The 21,990-nt window shown below is 41.4% G+C and overlaps 1 protein-coding gene across 1 annotated transcript in view; it reads left to right on the top strand.

Annotated features, from left to right (window-relative positions):
* Nucleotides 1–327: 327 nt before the first annotated feature.
* The window catches only part of HDAC9 (histone deacetylase 9), a 547,732-nt gene continuing 526,069 nt past the window's right edge, over nt 328–21,990 (top strand). The window contains exon 1 of the mRNA XM_077811396.1: nt 328–449. Coding sequence (XP_077667522.1) covers nt 422–449 — 28 coding nt within the window. The 5' untranslated portion in view covers nt 328–421. The remainder of the gene's footprint in view (nt 450–21,990) is intronic.

Genomic DNA, 21,990 nt, shown 5'->3' with positions numbered 1-21,990 from the left:
ACGCTAAGATCTATCACAGTATTATTTTCCATTGCGGAATACGGTTAAAATGATCATTTTCTCTCTTGAGCTGAAAGTCACAAGACTGAATTTTGTGGTTTTATTTTGTATAGCCATTGTTAGCATATCCACTATTTTGCCTAATAGCTCTTGTTTCTTATGGATTTATGTGTGAGGCTGCTACATTTAAAATGCTTTTGGGGGGAACATAATGTCAACTGTTCATTCAGGTAGAGAAAGTTGACTATAATCAAAATTGTGTTTCATGTTCCTGTACTTAGTGTTTTTCTTACTTTGCACTAAAATGGATTTAGATGGAAAATGTTTGGGATGCATTACAGAAGCCTCTTATGAGAAGCATCTTAACTACCCAGAACGATTTGGACGCCTGCAGAGGGGTCATTCTACGGTATCCCCCACCATGTATTGGAATAGACTTTGGGGCTATGGTAAGTAATGTAAATACATTTTAACACAGGGCACAAGTGTTTGACAAATATATTTTTTCTCTTTGTATTGGATTTTCTCCTCTGAGACCAAGATATGGTATTCTAAGATCATTCATCCATACTGTAAAGCAATTTCATGCTCGGTAATGAGAATGAATGAAGCAAGTTTAAAAAAATTAGTCCAGTGTTGATGGTTTTTAATTTTCTGTTGCTTGTTTTTACTATATTTTAAAATAGTAATATAGCTGTCACTACTAACATTTTATTTTCGCAAGCTAATTGCTTAGAATGAGACGGCAATCTTATAAATTAATGTTTTTTGCTCACAAATACCACAGAGAGTAAAAAAGAGGGCTTCTGGATTAGGCAGAAGTAAATGTTCAGTTATGAGTGAGTTTTCCAAATGTGACCAGCTAATTTTGGATATGTAGGAAAACTTATTCTGGACAACAGATTTGTTGTGTTTCACTTGAGGGAATAAGTTGTCATTACATAAGGATGCTGAGGCTATATCAAAGTTGGCAGCTACACAATTCTCCGGCAACAACTGCAAAGTGTGAGATTGCTGTTCTGGAGTATACCTGCAGTATTATCAAATTATACCTTCACTCTTGTCAAGACAAACTCGTACGAAATGCAGTAAGTTCAGGGGAAATACTCGACACTTTATTAAATGTTTGGCTTAATTTTTGATAGGACTTTCCCATTCTTATTGTGGGAAATTATTCAGGAGTGCAACTGAAAATGAGATTTTTTTTTTTTTGGGCTGACCAGTAGCACAGTCCAGTTAAATTAGGGCCCTATTCTGCAAGGTGCTAAGCACCATCACCCTATCATTCTGCTCAGTGGGAGTTTTGGCAGAGCCAGAAATGTAGGATCAGGCCTACGATGGATATGTCTGAGAGGGTTTGTATTTATATGGCACATTTTCATAGTTACTTGGACTGCAAGATAATATATCAAATTTCAGACTGTCTTGAGAACAACAGACATGAGTAAAATTTTTGTATGAATGTGCACACTAGGATGATATATGTTGGGAATAATTTACTGTTTCTGCGTTGTTGTAATGTTTTATTTTTGATTACTTATTCTTAGGTATTTTTGTGATTTTTTTTTTGTATTCTGTGATTGACTTCTGAATTTTTAACAAATGTGTTGTATTATAAATTACCTGAGAATATTTTCTCAGTCCATTCACAAGCAAATATATTGCTCAGTAACTTGATTTGTATTGCTTGGAGTACACCTCAGTAATTCCTAATTCCTTACCAATAAAATTCACTTATGCTCTTCAATAGCTGGAAACACCCAATGGCCACCCATTTATAGATATTTCTTTCATTTAGCCGTGCAGTTGTTTTTATGTTATTAAGCATTATTAAACAGCTTTTCTGAGAGCTTAAAAAATTTAACCCGTTGGCATAAAATGCTGTTATAATCCAGTTATAAAAGCACATACAAATTTGGCTATCTGAAAATAGCTCGAGAGAGAAGTCTAGAAGAAAAACAGCATTTGTCTAACACTCTATATACCTAAGCAAGGAAGTAGTAAAAATTTAGCTCTATTCAGAAGGCCATGCAACTGTAGTCATTGTTATAGACCAGGGATATTTTACTAGTACTGAAAATGTCACCTAGTGGAACGATCTATTAAAATGATACATGGCGATAGTACTAGCTAAAATGTAGCTTCCATGGATTATGGGCCTAATCCTGTTCTTAGTGAAGTCTCTGGCAAATCCCCACTGACGATGCCCTGTACAGGCTACAGGAGCTCTCTCTGTGCACACTTGATCGCTATAATACTGCTGTGCACTTACATAGTGCTTTCACTCCAATGATCTCAAAGTACTTTATCAACATGAATGAGTTAAGCCTTCCACACCTTTGTTAAACAGTTGAGGAAAATGAGGCACAAAGAGATTAAGGGCTAGAGTTTACCTTTAGGTACTGTCCTGAACAAGGGATAGTGTGTAAATCCCAAGAGTAGAACTGGTAGTCACTGGGCCTCAGAGATGTAACTGAATCACATTTGCTCCCAGGGAATATTAATTTTCTGCTGAACTGTACCAGTAATTAATGACCGTGCTCTCTGTGTTGGCTCAACTACAATGGCCAGCAGATTAGAGGCATTGAACCAAAACTGTACTTCATCCCCCCCATTCCTTGTCCCTTCCTGACCACTTTCTACTCTGGGAAAGGAGTAAGCAGACAGACAGCTCCACCTACACCTGTGCACCTGGACCTAATGAGTGGGATCCTCCCTCCTGTTCTAGCCACTTTTTGCCACGTAAAAGGGCCTAAAAAGCCCTGGTCCAATGTGGGGAGGAGTCCCGTGGTGAAGATACTGCAGTAGGGAGCCATAAATCTGCCTTCCAAGGACTCCTTTGGAAGTTCCAGTTTAGAGGCTGTCCCAGGAGTGGGGCTGGGAAATGGGGGAGGGGGGATGTCGGGGCTGGACTGCAGCATGTATGGTGTGTAGATTCTGGGCAGTACTGATGCTCATCAGACAGCCTGAGAAGACTGCTGGAACTCAGACAGCCCTGGGAGGCCTGTCTGAATTATGCAAGGGGCTTCTCCATCCCCCAGAGCAGGAGGGTGCAAAGGTGGATTAAACCACATTAGCCTCTCCTGCCTCAGGGCTGCAAGTTCCAGACTGCGCCTCTTAGAGGCACAGCTCAGAATTTTGCCTGAGGTCTGGATAGCATCAGTAGGGGCCTATGGGAGGTTGTTATCCTTCTTGCTTCTTTTGTGCAGTTACATATACTTTGAATCATAGTTTAGTTCTAAGTTACTTGGCCAAAGACACACAAAGTTTGTCGTGTGGCCTTGACTCCTGACTCCCAATCTTTTGTCTTAACCATAGGGCAGTCTTGCATCTCTCAGGAAGGCCTTTCATTTGAGCTGAAATTTTGAAGTCTGACACACTCCAGCACCACAATCCTTTCCAAATGTTTGTTTGCAGACAGTATTCTCCCTAGTAATTACTAGCCCATCTGTAGATCTGCTGAAGCAACTGAAGTGGCCCTGTTCCTTTGGAAAGGGTTTGGAGGAGTGAAAGCTAGCCTGGGTAAAGGGGATGATGTGCTAGCCATTATTCACTCCAGAAGAATGGAACGTGAAGGTGTAATGTTACTAGATTTGCTGGTACATCAAGTCACGTTGGAGTTGAATCAGTCCCATCGAAGTCAATGATCATCCTTCTATTGTCTTTAAAGGGAGTTGCATTAGGATTATGGAGAGAGCGACTGTTACAGTGCGGTGTGTAACAATGTGTGTGTGAAAAATGGTGTGATCCTGCAGGATTACAAAGGAATTCATTTCTTTCTCAATGTATATAACAAGTGTTAATGAGAGTTGGACATGTAAATCTGCCCCTTGTTTAAGGAAAAAAAAGAAGAAGAAGAAGAAAGCATGGATTTCCAATCTATTCTTACTAGAATATTGTCTAAGAGGAAAAAGTAGACAGTGGTTTCATGACTGGAAGGTAAGGAACAATCTGATAGTAATGTTTTTGCTGTTACTATTATTTTTTATTGCGCACCATATATGTGATTACACTGTGGAAATATAGAGGAAGGCACTGTCCCCTTCCCACAAGGATCTTACAGTTGAATGACACGGACAATGTATTCAGACAGGTTACATATAAACTCTCTCTTTCGCATGTGTAAGGCAGGGCTGGTAGCACAGTCTATTATTAAAGTTGCCCAACACTTCCCATAGAATCATAGAATCATAGAATATCAGGGTTGGAAGGGACCCCAGAAGGTCATCTAGTCCAACCCCCTGCTCGAAGCAGGACCAATTCCCAGTTAAATCATCCCAGCCAGGGCTTTGTCAAGCCTGACCTTAAAAACCTCTAAGGAAGGAGATTCTACCACCTCCCTAGGTAACGCATTCCAGTGTTTCACCACCCTCTTAGTGAAAAAGTTTTTCCTAATATCCAATCTAAACCTCCCCCACTGCAACTTGAGACCATTACTCCTCGTTCTGTCATCTGCTACCATTGAGAACAGTCTAGAGCCATCCTCTTTGGAACCCCCTTTCAGGTGGTTAAAAGCAGCTATCAAATCCCCCCTCATTCTTCTCTTCTGCAGGCTAAACAATCCCAGCTCCCTCAGCCTCTCCTCATAAGTCATGTGTTCTAGACCCCTAATCATTTTTGTTGCCCTTCGCTGGACTCTCTCCAATTTATCCACATCCTTCTTGTAGTGTGGGGCCCAAAACTGGACACAGTACTCCAGATGAGGCCTCACCAATGTCGAATAGAGGGGAACGATCACGTCCCTCGATCTGCTCGCTATGCCCCTACTTATACATCCCAAAATGCCATTGGCCTTCTTGGCAACAAGGGCACACTGCTGACTCATATCCAGCTTCTCGTCCACTGTCACCCCTAGGTCCTTTTCCGCAGAACTGCTGCCTAGCCATTCGGTCCCTAGTCTGTAGCGGTGCATTGGATTCTTCCATCCTAAGTGCAGGACCCTGCACTTATCCTTATTGAACCTCATCAGATTTCTTTTGGCCCAATCCTCCAATTTGTCTAGGTCCTTCTGTATCCTATCCCTGCCCTCTGGTGTATCTACCACTCCTCCCAGTTTAGTATCATCCGCAAATTTGCTGAGAGTGCAATCCACACCATCCTCCAGATCATTTATGAAGATATTGAACAAAACCGGCCCCAGGACCGACCCTTGGGGCACTCCACTTGATACCGGCTGCCAACTAGACATGGAGCCATTGATCACTACCCGTTGAGCCCGACAATCTAGCCAGCTTTCTACCCACCTTATAGTGCATTCATCCAGCCCATACTTCCTTAACTTGCTGACAAGAATACTGTGGGAGACCGTGTCAAAAGCTTTGCTAAAGTCAAGAAACAATACATCCACTGCTTTCCCTTCATCCACAGAACCAGTAATCTCATCATAAAAGGCAATTAGATTAGTCAGGCATGACCTTCCCTTGGTGAATCCATGCTGGCTGTTCCTGATCACTTTCCTCTCATGCAAGTACTTCAGGATTGATTCTTTGAGGACCTGCTCCATGATTTTTCCAGGGACTGAGGTGAGGCTGACTGTCCTGTAGTTCCCAGGATCCTCCTTCTTCCCTTTTTTAAAGATTGGCACTACATTAGCCTTTTTCCAGTCATCCGGGACTTCCCCGGTTCGCCACAAATTTTCAAAGATAATGGCCAATGGCTCTGCAATCACATCCGCCAATTCCTTCAGCACTCTCGGATGCAACTCGTCCGGCCCCATGGACTTGTGCACGTCCAGCTTCTCTAAATAGTCCCTAACCACCTCTATCTCCACAGAGGGCTGGCCATCTCTTCCCCATTTTGTGATGCCCAGCGCAGCAGTCTGGGAGCTGACCTTGTTAGTGAAAACAGAGGCAAAAAAAGCATTGAGTACATTAGCTTTTTCCACATCCTCTGTCACTAGGTTGCCTCCCTCATTCAGTAAGGGGCCCACACTTTCCTTGGCTTTCTTCTTGTTGCCAACATACCTGAAAAAACCCTTCTTGTTACTCTTGACATCTCTCGCTAGCTGCAGCTCCAGGTGCGATTTGGCCCTCCTGATTTCATTCCTACATGCCCGAGCAATATTTTTATACTCTTCCCTGGTCATATGTCCAACCTTCCACTTCTTGTAAGCTTCTTTTTTATGTTTAAGATCCGCTAGGATTTCACCATTAAGCCAAGCTGGTCGCCTGCCATATTTACTATTCTTTCGACTCTTTGGGATGGTTTGTCCCTGTAACCTCAACAGGGATTCCTTGAAATACAGCCAGCTCTCCTGGACTCCTTTCCCCTTCAAGTTAGTCCCCCAGGGGATCCTGGCCATGTTTTCAGTTGCTTGTAACTTTGACAAACTTGTAATCATTGGGCTGAAATTGTCCGTGCTAGTTTAATGCCTCAGGCTGGATATTGTGGGGAGTGGGAGAATAATTACCAAAATATAGTTCAGCTGTTTCAGAGAACAAGGATAAGGAAAAATACTTCATCTTGCCCAGGTAAAAAATTCTGGCAACCATTTCTTTGAAAAACTCAAACACCTCCATGCTTTGCAGCAGGGATTTTAAATTTGGCAGGGGTGGTCTTTGTGTCAGTGTTGTGTCTCTTGTTGTCCCCATGAAAAATCTACTAAAATTTGGCCAAGTGATAAGCTTTTGAAACAAGTCTTTAACAGCTAAATTCCCTGAAGGCTCCATCCGCACTGGGCATGCTCTAGTGTGGGGCTGAGAAGGGTTTTTCCTGCAATTGAAGCTCTGGACTGCTGTGTGCGCTATGTCAGGTCTCGGCACCTGAGCTGAGAGCAGAGTGCCTCTTTCTCCTGCACTCTTAATGGACCAGGTAGTATGGAGGAGGAAACTGCCAGATTAGATTGCAGAGGGGATAAGAGTCGGAGGCTAACAGAGGGGAGGGAGACTTGGACTGGCTGGGCCAGGAGACTGGGACAGAGAGTTGGGGGAGACTGATAATGGCTAGACAAGCAGATTGGAACTGATAACCACGAGGGTTGGGGGAGAGAGGGAAGACAGACCTAATGGTGGGGGCTGGGATGTTGGGGGAGAAGTAGAACTGGCTGGGCAAAGAGACTGGGACAAGTTAGCTGGGAAGGGGCACACTGAGATAGGACAAGGAGATTGGGACTGGGGGAAAGACTGGTTAGATGAGGATTCCAGAGGGGTGAGACTAGGCCTTGCTGGCCAAGAACACTGGGACTGGAATCAGAAGCCTGAGGAGTGGAGACTGAGACTGGGAGTTAGTGGGAAGAGAAAGGAGAGACAGATGGGAGGGGGAGAAATTGGACTGGCTGGGTAAAGAGGTCAGAACTGAATGTGGGGAGTAGGTGAGGCTGGGAGTGAGAAAAGGGATTGGGACCATAGAAAGCCCAGAGGGGGAGACCAAGACTGCGATGAGAAAGCCTGAGTACTAAAGAATGTGCGTGGGAACAAGGAATGGGGAAGAGACAGATCTTGGACAGCAGCACGTCAGAGTTCCTGTGTAGTGCTGGGCAAGTTACTTAAACCAAACTTTTCAGAGGTGGTCACTAATTGCATGTTCATAATTTTTTGAGTATCTGAATTAGTACCCTGTGGCACGCACTACAGTAGTTCTGCGTGATCACAGCTGGGACTAAAGTCAGTGGGAGTTGTTCTTTGAACATAGAAAGTGCTACAGAATGCTAAGTACTCTGAAAAACCAAGTCCTAGATATGCCAAAATGAGTGGAAACTTTTGTCCTTAATCTGTCTGTGCCTCAACTTTTTTACAGTGGGAATAATACCTTACTCCTTAACCTCACGGGGCTTCTGGAGACAAGAACTGTTTGCAGTCATACTATATACTATACCACAGAGAAGCCCATGAGGAAATTAATAATTCTGTCATCCAAGCAGGGTTTTGAATAGTGTACAATAAATAAGATATGGAGCCACACACTGAAAAATGAGGAGAAACAAAATATTGAGTAACTGATAGGGCTGTCAATTAATCTCAGTTACCTCATGCAATTAACGCCAAAAATAATTTGCAATTAAAAAAATTAATCACAATTAATCACACTTATAACAATAGAATACCAATTGAAATTTGTTAAATATTTTTGGATGTTTTTCTACATTTTCAATATTGATTTCAGTTACAACACAGAATACAAAGTGCACAGTGCTCACTTTATATTATTTTTTATTACAAATATATGCAGTGTAAAAATGATAAACAAAAGAAATAGTATTTTTCAATTCACCTCATAGAAGTCCTGAAGAGCAATCTCTTTATCTTGAAAGTGTAATTTACAAAGGCAAATTTTGTTTGATTACATAACTGCACTCAAAAACAAAACAGTGTAAAACTTTAGCCCATACAAGTCCACTCAGTCCTACTTCTTAATTCTATTAATCACTAAGACAAACATGTTTGTTTACATTGACGGGAGATACTGCTGCCTGATTCTTATTTACAATGTCATCTGAAAGTGAGAACACGAGTTTGCATGGCACTTTTGTAGCCAGCATTGTAAGGTATTTACATGCCAGATATTCTAAACATTTGTATGCCCCTTCATGCTTCAGCCACCATTCCAGAGGACATGCTTCCATGCTGATGATGCTTATTTAAAAAAAAAAGTTTCAATTAAATTTGTGACTATACTCCTTGGGGGAAGAATTGTATGTCTCCTGCTCTGTTTTACCCACATTCTGCATATATTTCATGTTATAGCAGTCTTGGATGATGACCCAGCACATGTTCATTTGAAGAACACTTTCACAGCAGATTTGACAAAACAAAAAGAAGGTACCTATGTGAGATTTTTAAAAATAGCGACAGCACTCAACCCAAGGTTTAATAATCCGAAGTGCCGTCCAAAATCTGAGAGGGACAAGGTATGGAGCATGCTTTTAGAAGTCTTAAAAGAGTAACCAGAGCTGATCCAGAGAATAGAAGGGTGTGCTGTCTTCCAGGTGCTAAGATGTAGACCTGAGGTTGTAAAGGGAGCAGGAAAGAATCTCCTAATGATCCTTCATGTGGGAACAAATGATAAGGCTAGATTCTCGCTGGAAAGTATTAAGGGAGATTATGCTAGGCTGGGGAAGACGCTTAAGGAAATCAAGGCTCAGGTGATCTTTAGTGGGATTCTGCCTGTTCCTAGAGAAGGGCAACAAAGGAGTGACAAGATTATGACTATCAACAGATGGCTTAGGCAGTGGTGTTATAAGGAGGGCTTTGGAATGTACTGGGAGGCATTCATGGACAGAGGACAGTTCTCTCGGGATGGACTTCATCTGAGTAGGGAAGGAAATAGACTTCTAGGATGGAGGCTGGCACAACTGATTAAGAGAGCTTTAAACTAGCAATTTGGGGGAGATGGTTGGGAGATGTCCAGGTAATCTCTACGCCAGATTTTAGCACTGTGAGGGAAGAAAACGAAGTAAGAAAGGATACAGCCATGGATAGGAGAATGTATATAAGGAGGAAGGGCAGTGTGGATTCCAGTCTAATAGGTTATACTGGCTGTAGAATGACCATGCCTAATAGGGTACAGAATGTGAGCGAGACCAAACAGCAAAAATTAAGATGTTTGTACACCAATGCGAAGAGCCTCAGTAACAAAATGGAGGAACTAGAGCTACTGGTGCAGGAAGTGAAACCAGATATTATAGGGATAACAGAAACATGGTGGAATAGTAGTCATGACTGGACTACAGGTATTGAAGGGTATGTGCTGTTTAGGAAAGACAGAAATAAAGGTAAAGTTGGTGGAGTAACATTGTATATCAGTGATGAAGTAGAATGTAAAGAAATAAGAAGCGATGGAATGGATAAGACAGAGTCCGTCTGGGTAAAAATTACATTGGGGAAGAAAACTACTAGAGCCTCCCCTGGGATCTAATTTGGATATGGATAGAGCCCTCTTTAATGTTTTTAATGAAGTAAATACTAATGGAAACTGCGTGATCATGGGAGACTTTAACTTCCCAGATATAGACTGGAGGACGAGTGCTAGTACCAATAATAGGGCTCAGGTTTTCCTAGATGCGATAGCTGATGGATTCCTTCATCAAGTAGTTGCTGAACCGACTAGAGGGGAAGCCATTTTAGATTTGGTTTTGGTGAGTAGTGAGGATCTCATAGAAGAAATGGTTGTAGGGGACAATCTTGGTTCGAGCGACCATGAGCTAATTCAGTTCAAACTGAACGGAAGGATTAACAAAAATAAATCTGCAACTAGGGTTTTTGATTTCAAAAGGGCTGACTTTCAAAAATTAAGGAAATTAGTTAGGGAAGTGGATTGGACTGAAGAACTTGTGGATCTAAAGGCAGAGGAGGCCTGGGATTACTTTAAATCAAAGCTGCAGAAGCTATCGGAAGCCTGCATCCCAAGAAAGGGGAAAAAATTTGTAGGCAGGAGTTGTAGACCAAGCTGGATGAGCAAGCGTCTCAGAGAGGTGATTAAGAAAAAGCAGGAAGCATACAGGGAGTGGAAGATGGGAGGGATGAACAAGGAAAGCTACTTACTGAGGTCAGAACATGTAGGGATAAAGTGAGACAGGCTAAAAGTCAAGTAGAGTTGGACCTTACAAAGGGAATGAAAACCAATAGTAAAAAGTTCTATAGCCATATAAATAAGAAAAAAACAAAGAAAGAAGAAGTGGGACCGCTAAACACTGAGGATGGAGCGGAGGTCAAGGATAATCTAGGCATGGCCCAATATCTAAACAAATACTTTGCCTCAGTCTTTAATAAGGCTAAAGAGGATTTTAGGGATAATGGTAGCATGACAAATGGGAATGAGGATATGGAGGTAGATATTACCATATCTGAGGTAGAAGCGAAACTCGAACAGCTTAATGGGACTAAATCGGGGGGCCCAGATAATCTTCATCCAAGACTATTAAAGGAATTGGCACATGAAATTGCAAGCCCATTAGCAAGAATTTTTAATGAATCTGTAAACTCAGGGGTTGTACTGTATGACTGGAGAATTGCTGACATAGTTCCTATTTTTAAGAAAGGGAAAAAAAATGAGCTGGGTAACTACAGGTCTGTTAGTTTGACATCTGTAGTATGCAAGGTTTTGGAAAAAATTTTGAAGGAGAAAGTAGTTAAGGACATTGAGGTCAATGGTAAATGGGACACAATACAACATGATTTTACAAAAGGTAGATCATGCCAAACCAGCCTGATCTCGTTCTTTGAGAAAGTAACAGCATTTTTAGACAAAGGAAGCGCAGTGGATCTAATTTACCTCGATTTCAGTAAGGTGTTTGATACCGTGCCACATGGGGAATTATTAGTTAAATTGGAAAAGATGGGGATCAATTTGAAAATTGAAAGGTGGATAAGGAATTGGTTACAGGAAGACTACAGTGGGTCCTACTGAAAGGTGAACTGTCAGGCTGGAGGGAGGTTACCAGTGGAGTTCCTCCGGGATCGGTTTTGGGACCAATCTTATTTAATCTTTTTATTACTGACCTCGGCACAAAAAGTGGGAGTGTGCTAATACAGTTTGCGGATGATACAAAGCTGGGAGGTATTGCCAATTTAGAGAAGGACCGGGAAATCATACAGGAAGATTTGGATGACCTTGTATACTGGAGTAATAGCAATAGGATGAAATTTAACAGTGAGAAGTGTAAGGTCATGCATTTAGGGATTAATAACAAGAATTTTAGTTATAAGCGGGGGACGCATCAATTAGAAGTAACGGAGGAGGAGAAGGACCTCGGAGTATCGGTTGATCATAGGATGACTATGAGCTGCCAATGTGATATGGCCGTGAAAAAAGCTAATGCGGTCTTGGGATGCATCAGGCGAGGTATTTCCAGTAGAGATAAGGAGGTGTTAGTACCGCTATACAAGGCACTGGTGAGACCTCACCTGGAATACTGTGTGCAGTTCTGGTCTCCCATGTTTAAGAAGGATGATTTCAAACTGGAACAGGTCCAGAGAAGGGCTACTAGGATGATCCGAGGAATGGAAAACCTGTCTTATGAAAGGAGGCTTGAGGAGCTTGGCTTGTTTAGCCTAACTAAAAGAAGGTTGAGGGGAGATATGATTGCTCTCTATAAATATATCAGAGGGATAAATACCAGAGAGGGAGAGGAATTATTTAAGCTCAGTACCAGTGTGGACACAAGAACAAATGGATATAAACTGGTCATTGGGAAGTTTAGACTTGAAATTAGATGAAGGTTTCTAACCATCAGAGGAGTGAAGTTTTGGAATAGCCTTCCAAGGGAAGCAGTGGGGGCAAAAGATCTATCTGGCTTTAAGATTAAACTCAATACGTTTATGGAGGAGATGGTATGATGGGATAACATGATTTTGGTAATTAATTGATCTTTAACTATTCATGATAAATAGGCCCAATGGCCTGAGATGGGATGTTAGATGGGGTGGGATCTGAGTTACTACAGAAAATTCTTTCCTGGGTATCTGGCTGGTGAATCTTGCCCATATGCTCAGGGTTTAGCTGATTGCCATATCTAGGGTCGGGAAGGAATTTTCCTTCAGGGCAGATTGGAAGAGGCCCTGGATGTTTTTCGCCTTCCTCTGTAGCATGGGGCACGGGTCACTTGCTGGAGGATTCTCTGCTCCTTGAAGTCTTTAAACCATGATTTGAGGACTTCAATAGCTCAGACATAGGTGAGAGGTTTTTTGCAGGAGTCGGTGGGTGAGATTCTGTGGCCTGTGTTGTGCAGGAGGTTGGACTAGATGATCGTAATGGTCCCTTCTGACCTTAGTATTTATGAAAAAACACTCTGATGCAGAAACTATAGAACCCAAACCACCAAAAAAGAAAATCAACCTTCTGCTGGTGGCATTTAACTCAAATAATGAAAATGAACATGCGTCAATCCTCACTGCTTTGGATCGTTATCAGGCAGAACCCATCATCAGCATGGATGCGTGTCCTCCGGAATGGTGGTTGAAGCATGAAGGGACATATGAATCTTTAGCTCCTCTCGCATGTAAATATTTTGCAGCATCAGCTACAACAGTGCCGTGCAAATGCCTATTCTCACTTTCAGGTGACATTATAAACAAGAAGCAAGTAGCATTATCTCCTGCAAATTGTAACCAACCTTGTTTGTCTGAGTGATTGGCTGACCAAGAAGTAGGACTGAGTGAACTTGTAGGCTCTAAAGTTTTATATTGTTTTATTTTGAATATAGGTTTTTTTGTACATAATTCTACATTTGTAAGTTGAACTTTCGTGATAAAGAGGTTGCACTATGAAGTGAATAGAAAAATACATTTTTTTTTGTTTTTTATAGTGCAAATATTTGTAATAAAAATAAATATAAAGTGAGCACTGTACACTTTGTATTCTGTGTTGTAATTGAAATTAATATATTTTAAAATGTATTTAACCTCCAAAATTATTTTAAATAAATGGTATTCTATTGTTGTTTAACAGCACAATTAATCACGATAAATTACACAGAAGGGAGGAAAATTAAGGTTGTCCAGGCAACTTTAATTCTGGCATTTTCTTAACTTTTGAGTGCTTGACTTTTAACACATTTTTTGTGTGTTTATAAAATACATATAAAATCAGTAGATTGAAAGTAGAGCCATGAAACTGCATTTTTGATGGTTTTGCTTTATTTGATTTCTGGTGGGTGTTTTTGAAAGTCTTTGTGGAAGAAGAAGATTTGATTTTTAAATGAAGGATTTGAAAGCAGAAAGGAAGCTCATCTGGTGATACATATCCATCCCCCTAAGCATTTCTCCAGTAAGGTTCATTATCTAATGTATATATGGTGATCTAGAGCCCGGAACCTCCAGGCAGAAAATGAAGCCCAGCATTCTCTGTATACATTTTACTACTCTCATCAGTCTTCATGTCAATTTAAATAACCACATTAGTTATACAGCAAAATCCTGCAAACTTTTCTAAAAATGCTTTGTTTCTTTGTCAGCGTATTTATTTTAAATAGTTCAGGGAGCTGCTTGCTTAATTTTAGCTACTATAAGCAATTAAATATTTTGACAAATTACCACCAGCTTTATTCTACTTAAAATATTTTGACAGATGGGAAAATGTTTCAGTCTCAGTTCAAAATTATTTTGAGCTAGGAAAAAATTGGAAAGAGGTAGATTTGATCTTATTTTTGAAAACATCACATTCAGATGCTTCTCTGGTACAGTGGAATGCATGGGACTTAGGGCTTGTTTTGGTCATTGACTGTTGTGTTTGCTGCATATCTTTTCTAGTCACAATATTTTGACAAGAGAAGATGATCTTGAGGGTTATTGCTCTATATGCAAAGGACGTATGGATCCATAAGCAAGAAAAAATATTCTCACTTCTTTGTTATTTAAAAAAATATATATTTTGTTCCTTGTTCTTGAAACCATAATAGTGGATGTATTTTTCCACATTCCAATAAGCACTGAAAGGTCATATTCTGCCCAAGTCCATTGACTTCCGTATGGGAGTAAAGTTAAGCCAAGGCAGAATTTGTCCCAATGAGTAGAGCTGGTTGGGAATGTTTTGATGAAGTGTTTTTCATCAGAAAATCTGATTTATTGAGATGGGTTCTAAGGTCCAGGGTAGAATTTCTGGTCAAAATGAAAGACAGAGAGCCCCCAGGAAAGTCAGTAGCCCAGGGCAGAACACTCAGCCATCCCCATGAAGAATTTGGGAGACACAAGTTCAAGTTCACATTCCAAGTGAGTGCCCTAACTACTGGGCTATAGAGTCAGTATCTTGTTGGCCCAATGAATATTTAATTACTTATACAAAGTAGAACTGCTCCAAGAAGAGAGATTGAGAAACTGACTCTTTAGCCCAGTGGTTTGGGCATTTGCCAATCAGGAAAAGCAGGGACTTGAACCTGGGTCAGCCCCATCCCAGGTGAATAAACTAACCCCCAGGTGGTATGTGTGTATCCCTCCCCCTTTTGCTTTGTTGTTGCTGTTGTTTTGGCCCAAATTTTCAAAAAAGCTTTTTTTTTCTTCTTTTTTTTCCAGTGCGGTTCAGAAACCTATTTAGAAACTTCAAAACTTTTTTGTGAAACAGAGTTCTTGTTTTCCAGCCAATCCTACCCAATTAGTGCTATTTTGATTTAACTAAGAGAGTTTACAGTAATTAGTTCAAAACACTCGGCCAAATTCTGCCTATTCATACAACCTCATTGGCATTTGTGAAGTTGCAAGGGGAACAATGAAGAACCCAATGTTGAATGAATTTTAACAAATGTCATTTTCTCTTGTAGCTATAACTGATCAGTTGTCTTGTGGTTAAGATGTGTGACTGGGAGTCAAAATTCTGTTCCTAGCTCTGCCACAGATGTCCGTGTGTGACCTTGGGCAAGCCATTTAACCTCAGTTTCCCAATTGGTATAATGGGATTAATTATACCCACCCTGGGGTTTGTGTGTGTGTGTATCATAGATATGTTGTGATGCTCAGTTTGTTAATTTTTGGTCAGTGCTCACGCACTGTGATAATACACCGTAAAACAGAAAATTTTGCTCTCAGATTTAAAATAAGTGAGGATTAAGTGCCTAATACAACAAAACTCATTGAAGTCAATGGGTATCTTTCTATTGATTTCAATGGGCTTTGGATCAGACCCTGCATGGAAAAGAAGGTAGAACTTATGCCTGTGTTATAAAATGATCACTGATACACTATTTCTGAGGAAGTTACTATAGTTTTGTTATTTGTAAGTGAAGTAGGTGCTTTCTTAACGTTGGGCATAAATTCAGACAAAATATTTAGTGTCAGGTTTGTTTTTATGGTGATAGATTGAAATGGTATCCACCCAGACCACAGTAGAGATTCCTAACAGTACCTGTAGCCTGCAGGTGGTGTAGAGGCAGGTGAAAGTATAGTACTGTTTTTTCCCCCCCAATGAAAAAAAGGGAAGAGGATGCTAATCTCTAGATACTGCACACATGCATATGCACATATCCTCTCACACGCATACGTATGCACACACCTAGTAAAAGCTAAAAGTACCTTTGTTAAATAGATTGAGAAGTTGACTTTCAGTGTTGGACTCCAAGGGTTGATGGCCTAACACAAGTAGCTATCCACCACAAGTCACTGCCAGGACAGCACTCTATCATTACCTGGACTATGCACATTACTGTATAAAATATTCTTATAAATGTCAGCTGTCTGATCGTAACTGAAGTGGTGATAAGTACTCCTGATCTGTGCCTCTTTCTAATGCACCCAAATCTAGAACCTAGATGAGCTACTAATGGCAAATGCTTAGGAATTCTTTAAAAGGTCTCTAATACCATCTTATCATGGACCTTTTATTTTATACGTTTGGATGTATCTTATCTGTGGAGCTCCTATATACTCTGAAATAGTCTGAGGAAGTAGTCTGAATAAACAAGGATAATAAGCTCATCCTAACTTTGCATTCCTGTGGTATGTTTTTCAGCTTTGATGTACACAAAACAGATGTTTAACACTTAAAAATAAAATGGTCTAAAACAATTTGACCTGCTGAAAAGTCAGGGCCAAATTTAACCTAGGATGACTCCATTAGCTCTGTTGGAATTACAGTGGAGATGAATTTGGCCCATGATATTCAGTGTTTGTTAATGAACTATGCAATGAAGTCAATAGTTTTTAATGACCAGTCCTTTTTTACTGAGAGGATTTTCCAGTTTGAAGAAGTACAATTTACTTAATCAGCTATATTTCAGAGTCCAAATACTGCTTTGTATGTGATGGATCTCATCACTTAAGAGCAGAAGGCTGTCATGGAAATCAGCGTTGTGTAAATCCTGTCACTTTAATGCATCTTTAACAGAATTTCCATTTTCCTCCATTGCTCTTTTGCAGTTTTTTCCTAGCCATTAAGCAGTGCTTTGAGTTAGCTAGAATGTTTCAAGGCAGTGAAGCATCTGATGTGACCGTTTGAAGTTTGATTGCATGCACAGACGTGTAGCAGAAATTTCTAATGTTCTTAACAAAATGGATAAAATAGCTGAAAAAAATTGTGTCAAATAAAAACGGCTTGGGCTACTGACGGAATACATCCTATACAATGTATGACTTTCAAGTAAACATTGATTATGGGAACAAGTTCCTTTAAGATGGATTTACATCTCAAAATGTAGAAACATCTCAAAATGAATTAAACTTTAGTTCTTATAGTTCATATAATTGTCTGTTTTATCCTTCAAGAGATAATTATTTATGCTAAGTATATGTAAACAGAAGCATGCTCCTGTATAACCTTCCTCTACCTTTTCACATCAGAGTCATAATTTTTTACTTGAACTTTCTCAATGTGGAATAGGCAGGTGGGAGGACAAAACAAAGCATAAGGTCTTCTCTGCATCCACATATCTCAAATACAATAAAAAGTATCAGTTCTGAACAGAAAACAATAATAAGCCTTTTGAAATGCAGATGATTTAAATGTGCATGGTATATATATTTTTTATTTTATTAATGGTAAATGGGAAAGTCCATTTTCATGGAAATATTATACTTTGACCCCTGATTGTCACATGTTAAGGCTGTTTAATTTCTCAGGTCTTGTTAATGTGAACCCTATATTCAATGCACATCTCAACAAGGTTCTTGATAAAAGTCAGCATCCTGTAATTGTAGCAGGGTCACACAACGGAAGGCTGTCTGTTGTCAGTCTTCTGAGATCACAGTGTTTTGCTCTTTGAATGGTAGGCATAGGTAGAAACTACTTTAGAAAAACAGACATAATGATGATGGGTTTTAATATTAAAAGGGGTGCTTATCACCGTCAAGATTTGCAGGCTCCTGATAGTACAGCATTTTTATTAGCTGTTTTATGATAGTGATTCCTTGGGGAAGAGAGATACTGTGCCAAATAGTATTTAAAATGCCAAATACTTAATCTACAGTCCATCCACTAAAACTTTAGTTTTCATTAGCTGGTGATGTTGAGCCTGACAATTTTTACTGTCATTCCACTGTGAGTTATATATTTGAAAACCAATTGTACTGTGATCTGAGATGTCATCTCTGGCAAAAATCGCTGTTGTCCACCATACAGTGCACTTTCAGGACACCTCTTTAGTGTGGTTGGAGGCATTATTAAAGGTAAAAGGAGCCAGTGTTCAGTGTGGAGAATAAAAGAAGTATCAGTACAGAGATTAGTCTCGTCCAGACATTTTAGAAATGTCATATTTACATAACCAATTCACATGATTATTTATTTATTATTTATATGGCACTAGCAGTGGGTTAGGTACTTTACAGGAAGTTATGAATATATTTGGTCAGGCCAGCTGTCAAGGTTCCTCCCCCACTCTGAACTCTAGGGTACAGATGTGGGGACCTGCATGAAAAACCTCCTAAGCTTATCTTTACCAGCTTAGGTCAAAACTTCCCCAAGGTACAAAATGTTCCACCCTTTGTCCTTGGATTGGCCGCTACCACCACCAAACAAATACTGGTTACTAGGGAAGAGCTGTTTGGACACGTCTTTCCCCCCAAAATACTTCCCAAAACCTTGCACCCCCCCTTTCCTGGGAAATGTTGGATAAAAAGCCTCACCAATTTGCATAGGTGACCACAGACCGAAACCCTTGGTTCTGAGAACAATGAAAAAGCATTCAGTTTTCTTACAAGAAGACTTTTAATAGAAATAGAAGTAAATAGAAATCCCCTCTGTAAAATCAGGATGGTAGATATCTTACAGGGTAATTAGATTCAAAACAGAGAACCCCTCTAGGCAAAACCTTAAGTTACAAAAAAGATACACAGACAGAAATAGTTATTCTATTCAGCACAATTCTTTTCTCAGCCATTTAAAGAAATCATAAGCTAACACATACCTAGCTAGATTACTTACTAAAAGTTCTAAGACTCCATTCCTGGTCTATCCCCGACAAAGGCAGCATATAGACAGACAGAGACCCTTTGTTTCTCTCCCTTTTGAAAGTATCTTGTCTCCTCATTGGTCATTTTGGTCAGGTGCCAGCGAGGTTACCTTTAGCTTCTTAACCCTTTACAGGTGAGAGGAGCTTTTCCTCTGGCCAGGAGGGATTTCAAAGGGGTTTACGCTTCCCTTTATATTTATGACACGCCCCCCAAATCTCAGCTAGGGTGAAACACTGGCTGGGATTTCTTCCTGGAGCTCTAGGAAAAACAGAGTTAATAAGACACATGCATCTCTAAATATACTACCAAGTACATAAAGACTAACAATATTTTCTACATCTCAAGGACGATTTTAACCAGTTGATTCTGGGAAACTTTCACGGGAGAGTGCATCAGCCACTTTGTTAGAAGCTCCTGAGATGTGTTGGATGTCGAAATCAAAATCTTGGAGCGCTAAACTCCACCGAAGAAATTTTTTGTTAGTTTCTTTGGCGGTGTGAAGCCACTTCAGTGCAGCATGGTCGGTTTGCAGGTGTAATCGCCGTCCCCAAACATATGGGCGTAGCTTTTCCAGAGCATAGACAATGGCGTAACATTCTTTTTCAGTGACTGACCAGTTGCTTTCCCTCTCAGACAGTTTTTTGCTGAGAAACACTACAGGGTGGAATTCTTGATCAGGTCCTTTCTGCATTAAAACTGCTCCCACTCCACGCTCGGACGCATCTGTGGTTACTAGGAACGGTTTGTCAAAGTCTGGGGCCCTTAGTACAGGGTCAGACATGAGTGTCGCTTTAAGCTTGTTAAAGGCCTTCTGACACTTTTCAGTCCACTGAACAGCATTTGGCTGTTTCTTTTTGGTTAGGTCTGTCAGTGGGGCGGCGATTTGGCTGTAGTGCGGTACAAATCGTCTGTAATAACCGGCCAAGCCTAAGAAGGATTGAACCTGTTTCTTTGACCTTGGGACAGGCCACTTTTGGATAGCATCCACTTTGGCCTGTAGGGGGCTGATAGTTCCTTGACCCACCTGGTGTCCTAGGTAAGTTACTCTGTTTAGGCCTATTTGACACTTCTTAGCCTTAACAGTTAGTCCTGCCTCTCTTATGCGCTCAAGGACTTTTTGTAGATGTTCCAGGTGGTCTGCCCAGGAATCCGAAAATATGGCCACATCGTCAAGGTAGGCGACTGCATATTCTCCTAATCCCGCTAGGAGACCATCTACAAGTCTTTGGAAGGTGGCGGGTGCATTTCGCAGCCCAAAAGGGAGTACATTAAATTCATACAGCCTGAGATGTGTGGTGAAGGCTGACCTTTCCTTGGCAGATTCATCTAGCGGTACCTGCCAGTACCCCTTGGTTAAGTCCAAGGTAGAGATGAACTGGGCCCATCCCAGTTTCTCTAATAGTTCATCTGTGCGTGGCATTGGATAGTTGTCTGGGCGAGTTACAGCATTTAGCTTACGGTAGTCCACGCAAAAACGTATTTCCCCATCTGGTTTGGGAACTAGAACCACTGGAGATGCCCAGGCACTTCCAGAGGGGTGGATTACACCCATCTGTAACATATCCTGGATCTCCCGTTCTATAGCAGTTTTAGCTTGAGGAGACACCCGGTAAGGTTGGACCCTAATTGGGTGAGCATTACCTGTGTCAATGGAGTGGTATGCCCGTTCAGTCAGTCCTGGGGTGGCTGAGAACATTGGCGTGTAGCTAGTGCACAGCTCCTTGATCTGCTGTCGCTGCATACGGCCAAGGGTCATGGAGAGGTTCACCTCTTCCACACCACCAGCACATTTCCCTTCGTAGTAGACACCTTCGGGCCACTCAGCGTCGTCTCCTCCCTGGGCTGTAAACTGACAAACCTTTAATTCTCTGGAATATAAGGGCTTTAGAGAATTAATATGGTACACCTTAGGCTTTCGGTTGGAGGTGGGGAATGCTATGAGATAATTAACAGCTCCCAGGCGCTCCTGGACCGTGAATGGCCCTTCCCATGATGCTTCCATTTTATGGGCCTGGAGCGCCTTTAAGACCATGACCTGGTCCCCTACTTTGAAGGAATGCTCTCTGGCATGTTTATCATACCAGGCTTTTTGCTCTTTTTGAGCATCCTATAAGTTTTCTTCAGCAAGGGCTAAAGAGGTTCGGAGGGTGTTTTGTAGGTTGGTTACAGAGTCCAGAATGTTAGTTCCTGGAGAAGGTGTAAATCCCTCCCATTGCTGCTTCACCAGCTGCAATGGCCCCTTAACCTCATGGCCATATACAAGTTCAAATGGGGAAAACCCTAAACTGGGGTGTGGTACAGCTCTGTAGGCAAAGAGCAACTGCTGCAACACTAGGTCCCAATCATTGAAGTGCTCATTTATGAATTTACGTATCACGGCCCCCAAAGTTCCATTAAACTTCTCCACAATACCATTTGTTTGATGGTGGTAAGGAGTGGCAACCAAGTGATTTACTCCATGAGCTTCCCAAAGGTTTTCCATAGTTCCTGCCAGGAAATTAGTCCCTGCATCTGTGAGGATGTCGGAGGGCCAACCTACCTTGGCAAAAATGTCTGCTGGTGCCTGGCACACACTTTTAGCCCTGGTGTTGCTTAGAGCTACTGCTTCTGGCCATCGGGTGGCAAAATCCATGAAATTCAGTATGTACTGCTTTCCTCTGGGTGTCTTTTTCAGAAAAGGACCCAGAATATCCACAGCTACTCGCTAAAATAGAACTTCAGTGATGGGGAGTGGCTGGAGAGGGGCTTTGACCTGGTCTTGGGGTTTTCCCACTCTTTGGCACACCTCACAAGACCGGACATAGGTAGAAACATCCTTGCCCATTCCCTCCCAGTGGAATGAGCCCCACCAAACGGTCTTTGGTCCTGTTCACCCCAGCATGGCCACTAGGGTGATCATGGGCTAAGCTCAAGACCTTGTCCGGTATTTAGTTGGAACTACCAACTGTCTCTGAGGATGCCAGTCTTCCTGGTGTCCACCAGAAAGAGTTTCCTTGTATAAAAGTCCTCTTTCTACAACAAACCTGGATCAATTAGAAGAGCTGAGAGACGGTGGGTTGCTCCGTGCCACCGTCCAAGCTCTCTGGAGGCTTTCATCTGCTTCCTGTTCGGTCTGGAACTGTTCCCTTGATGTTGGAGACATCAGTTCCTCATGGGATTGTGGACCTAGGCTTGGTCCCTCTGG

Source organism: Eretmochelys imbricata, chromosome 2 (genome assembly GCF_965152235.1).
Source record: "Eretmochelys imbricata isolate rEreImb1 chromosome 2, rEreImb1.hap1, whole genome shotgun sequence".
Classification (NCBI taxonomy): Eukaryota; Metazoa; Chordata; order Testudines; family Cheloniidae; genus Eretmochelys; species Eretmochelys imbricata.
This window is presented reverse-complemented; position numbering and strand designations above follow the sequence as displayed.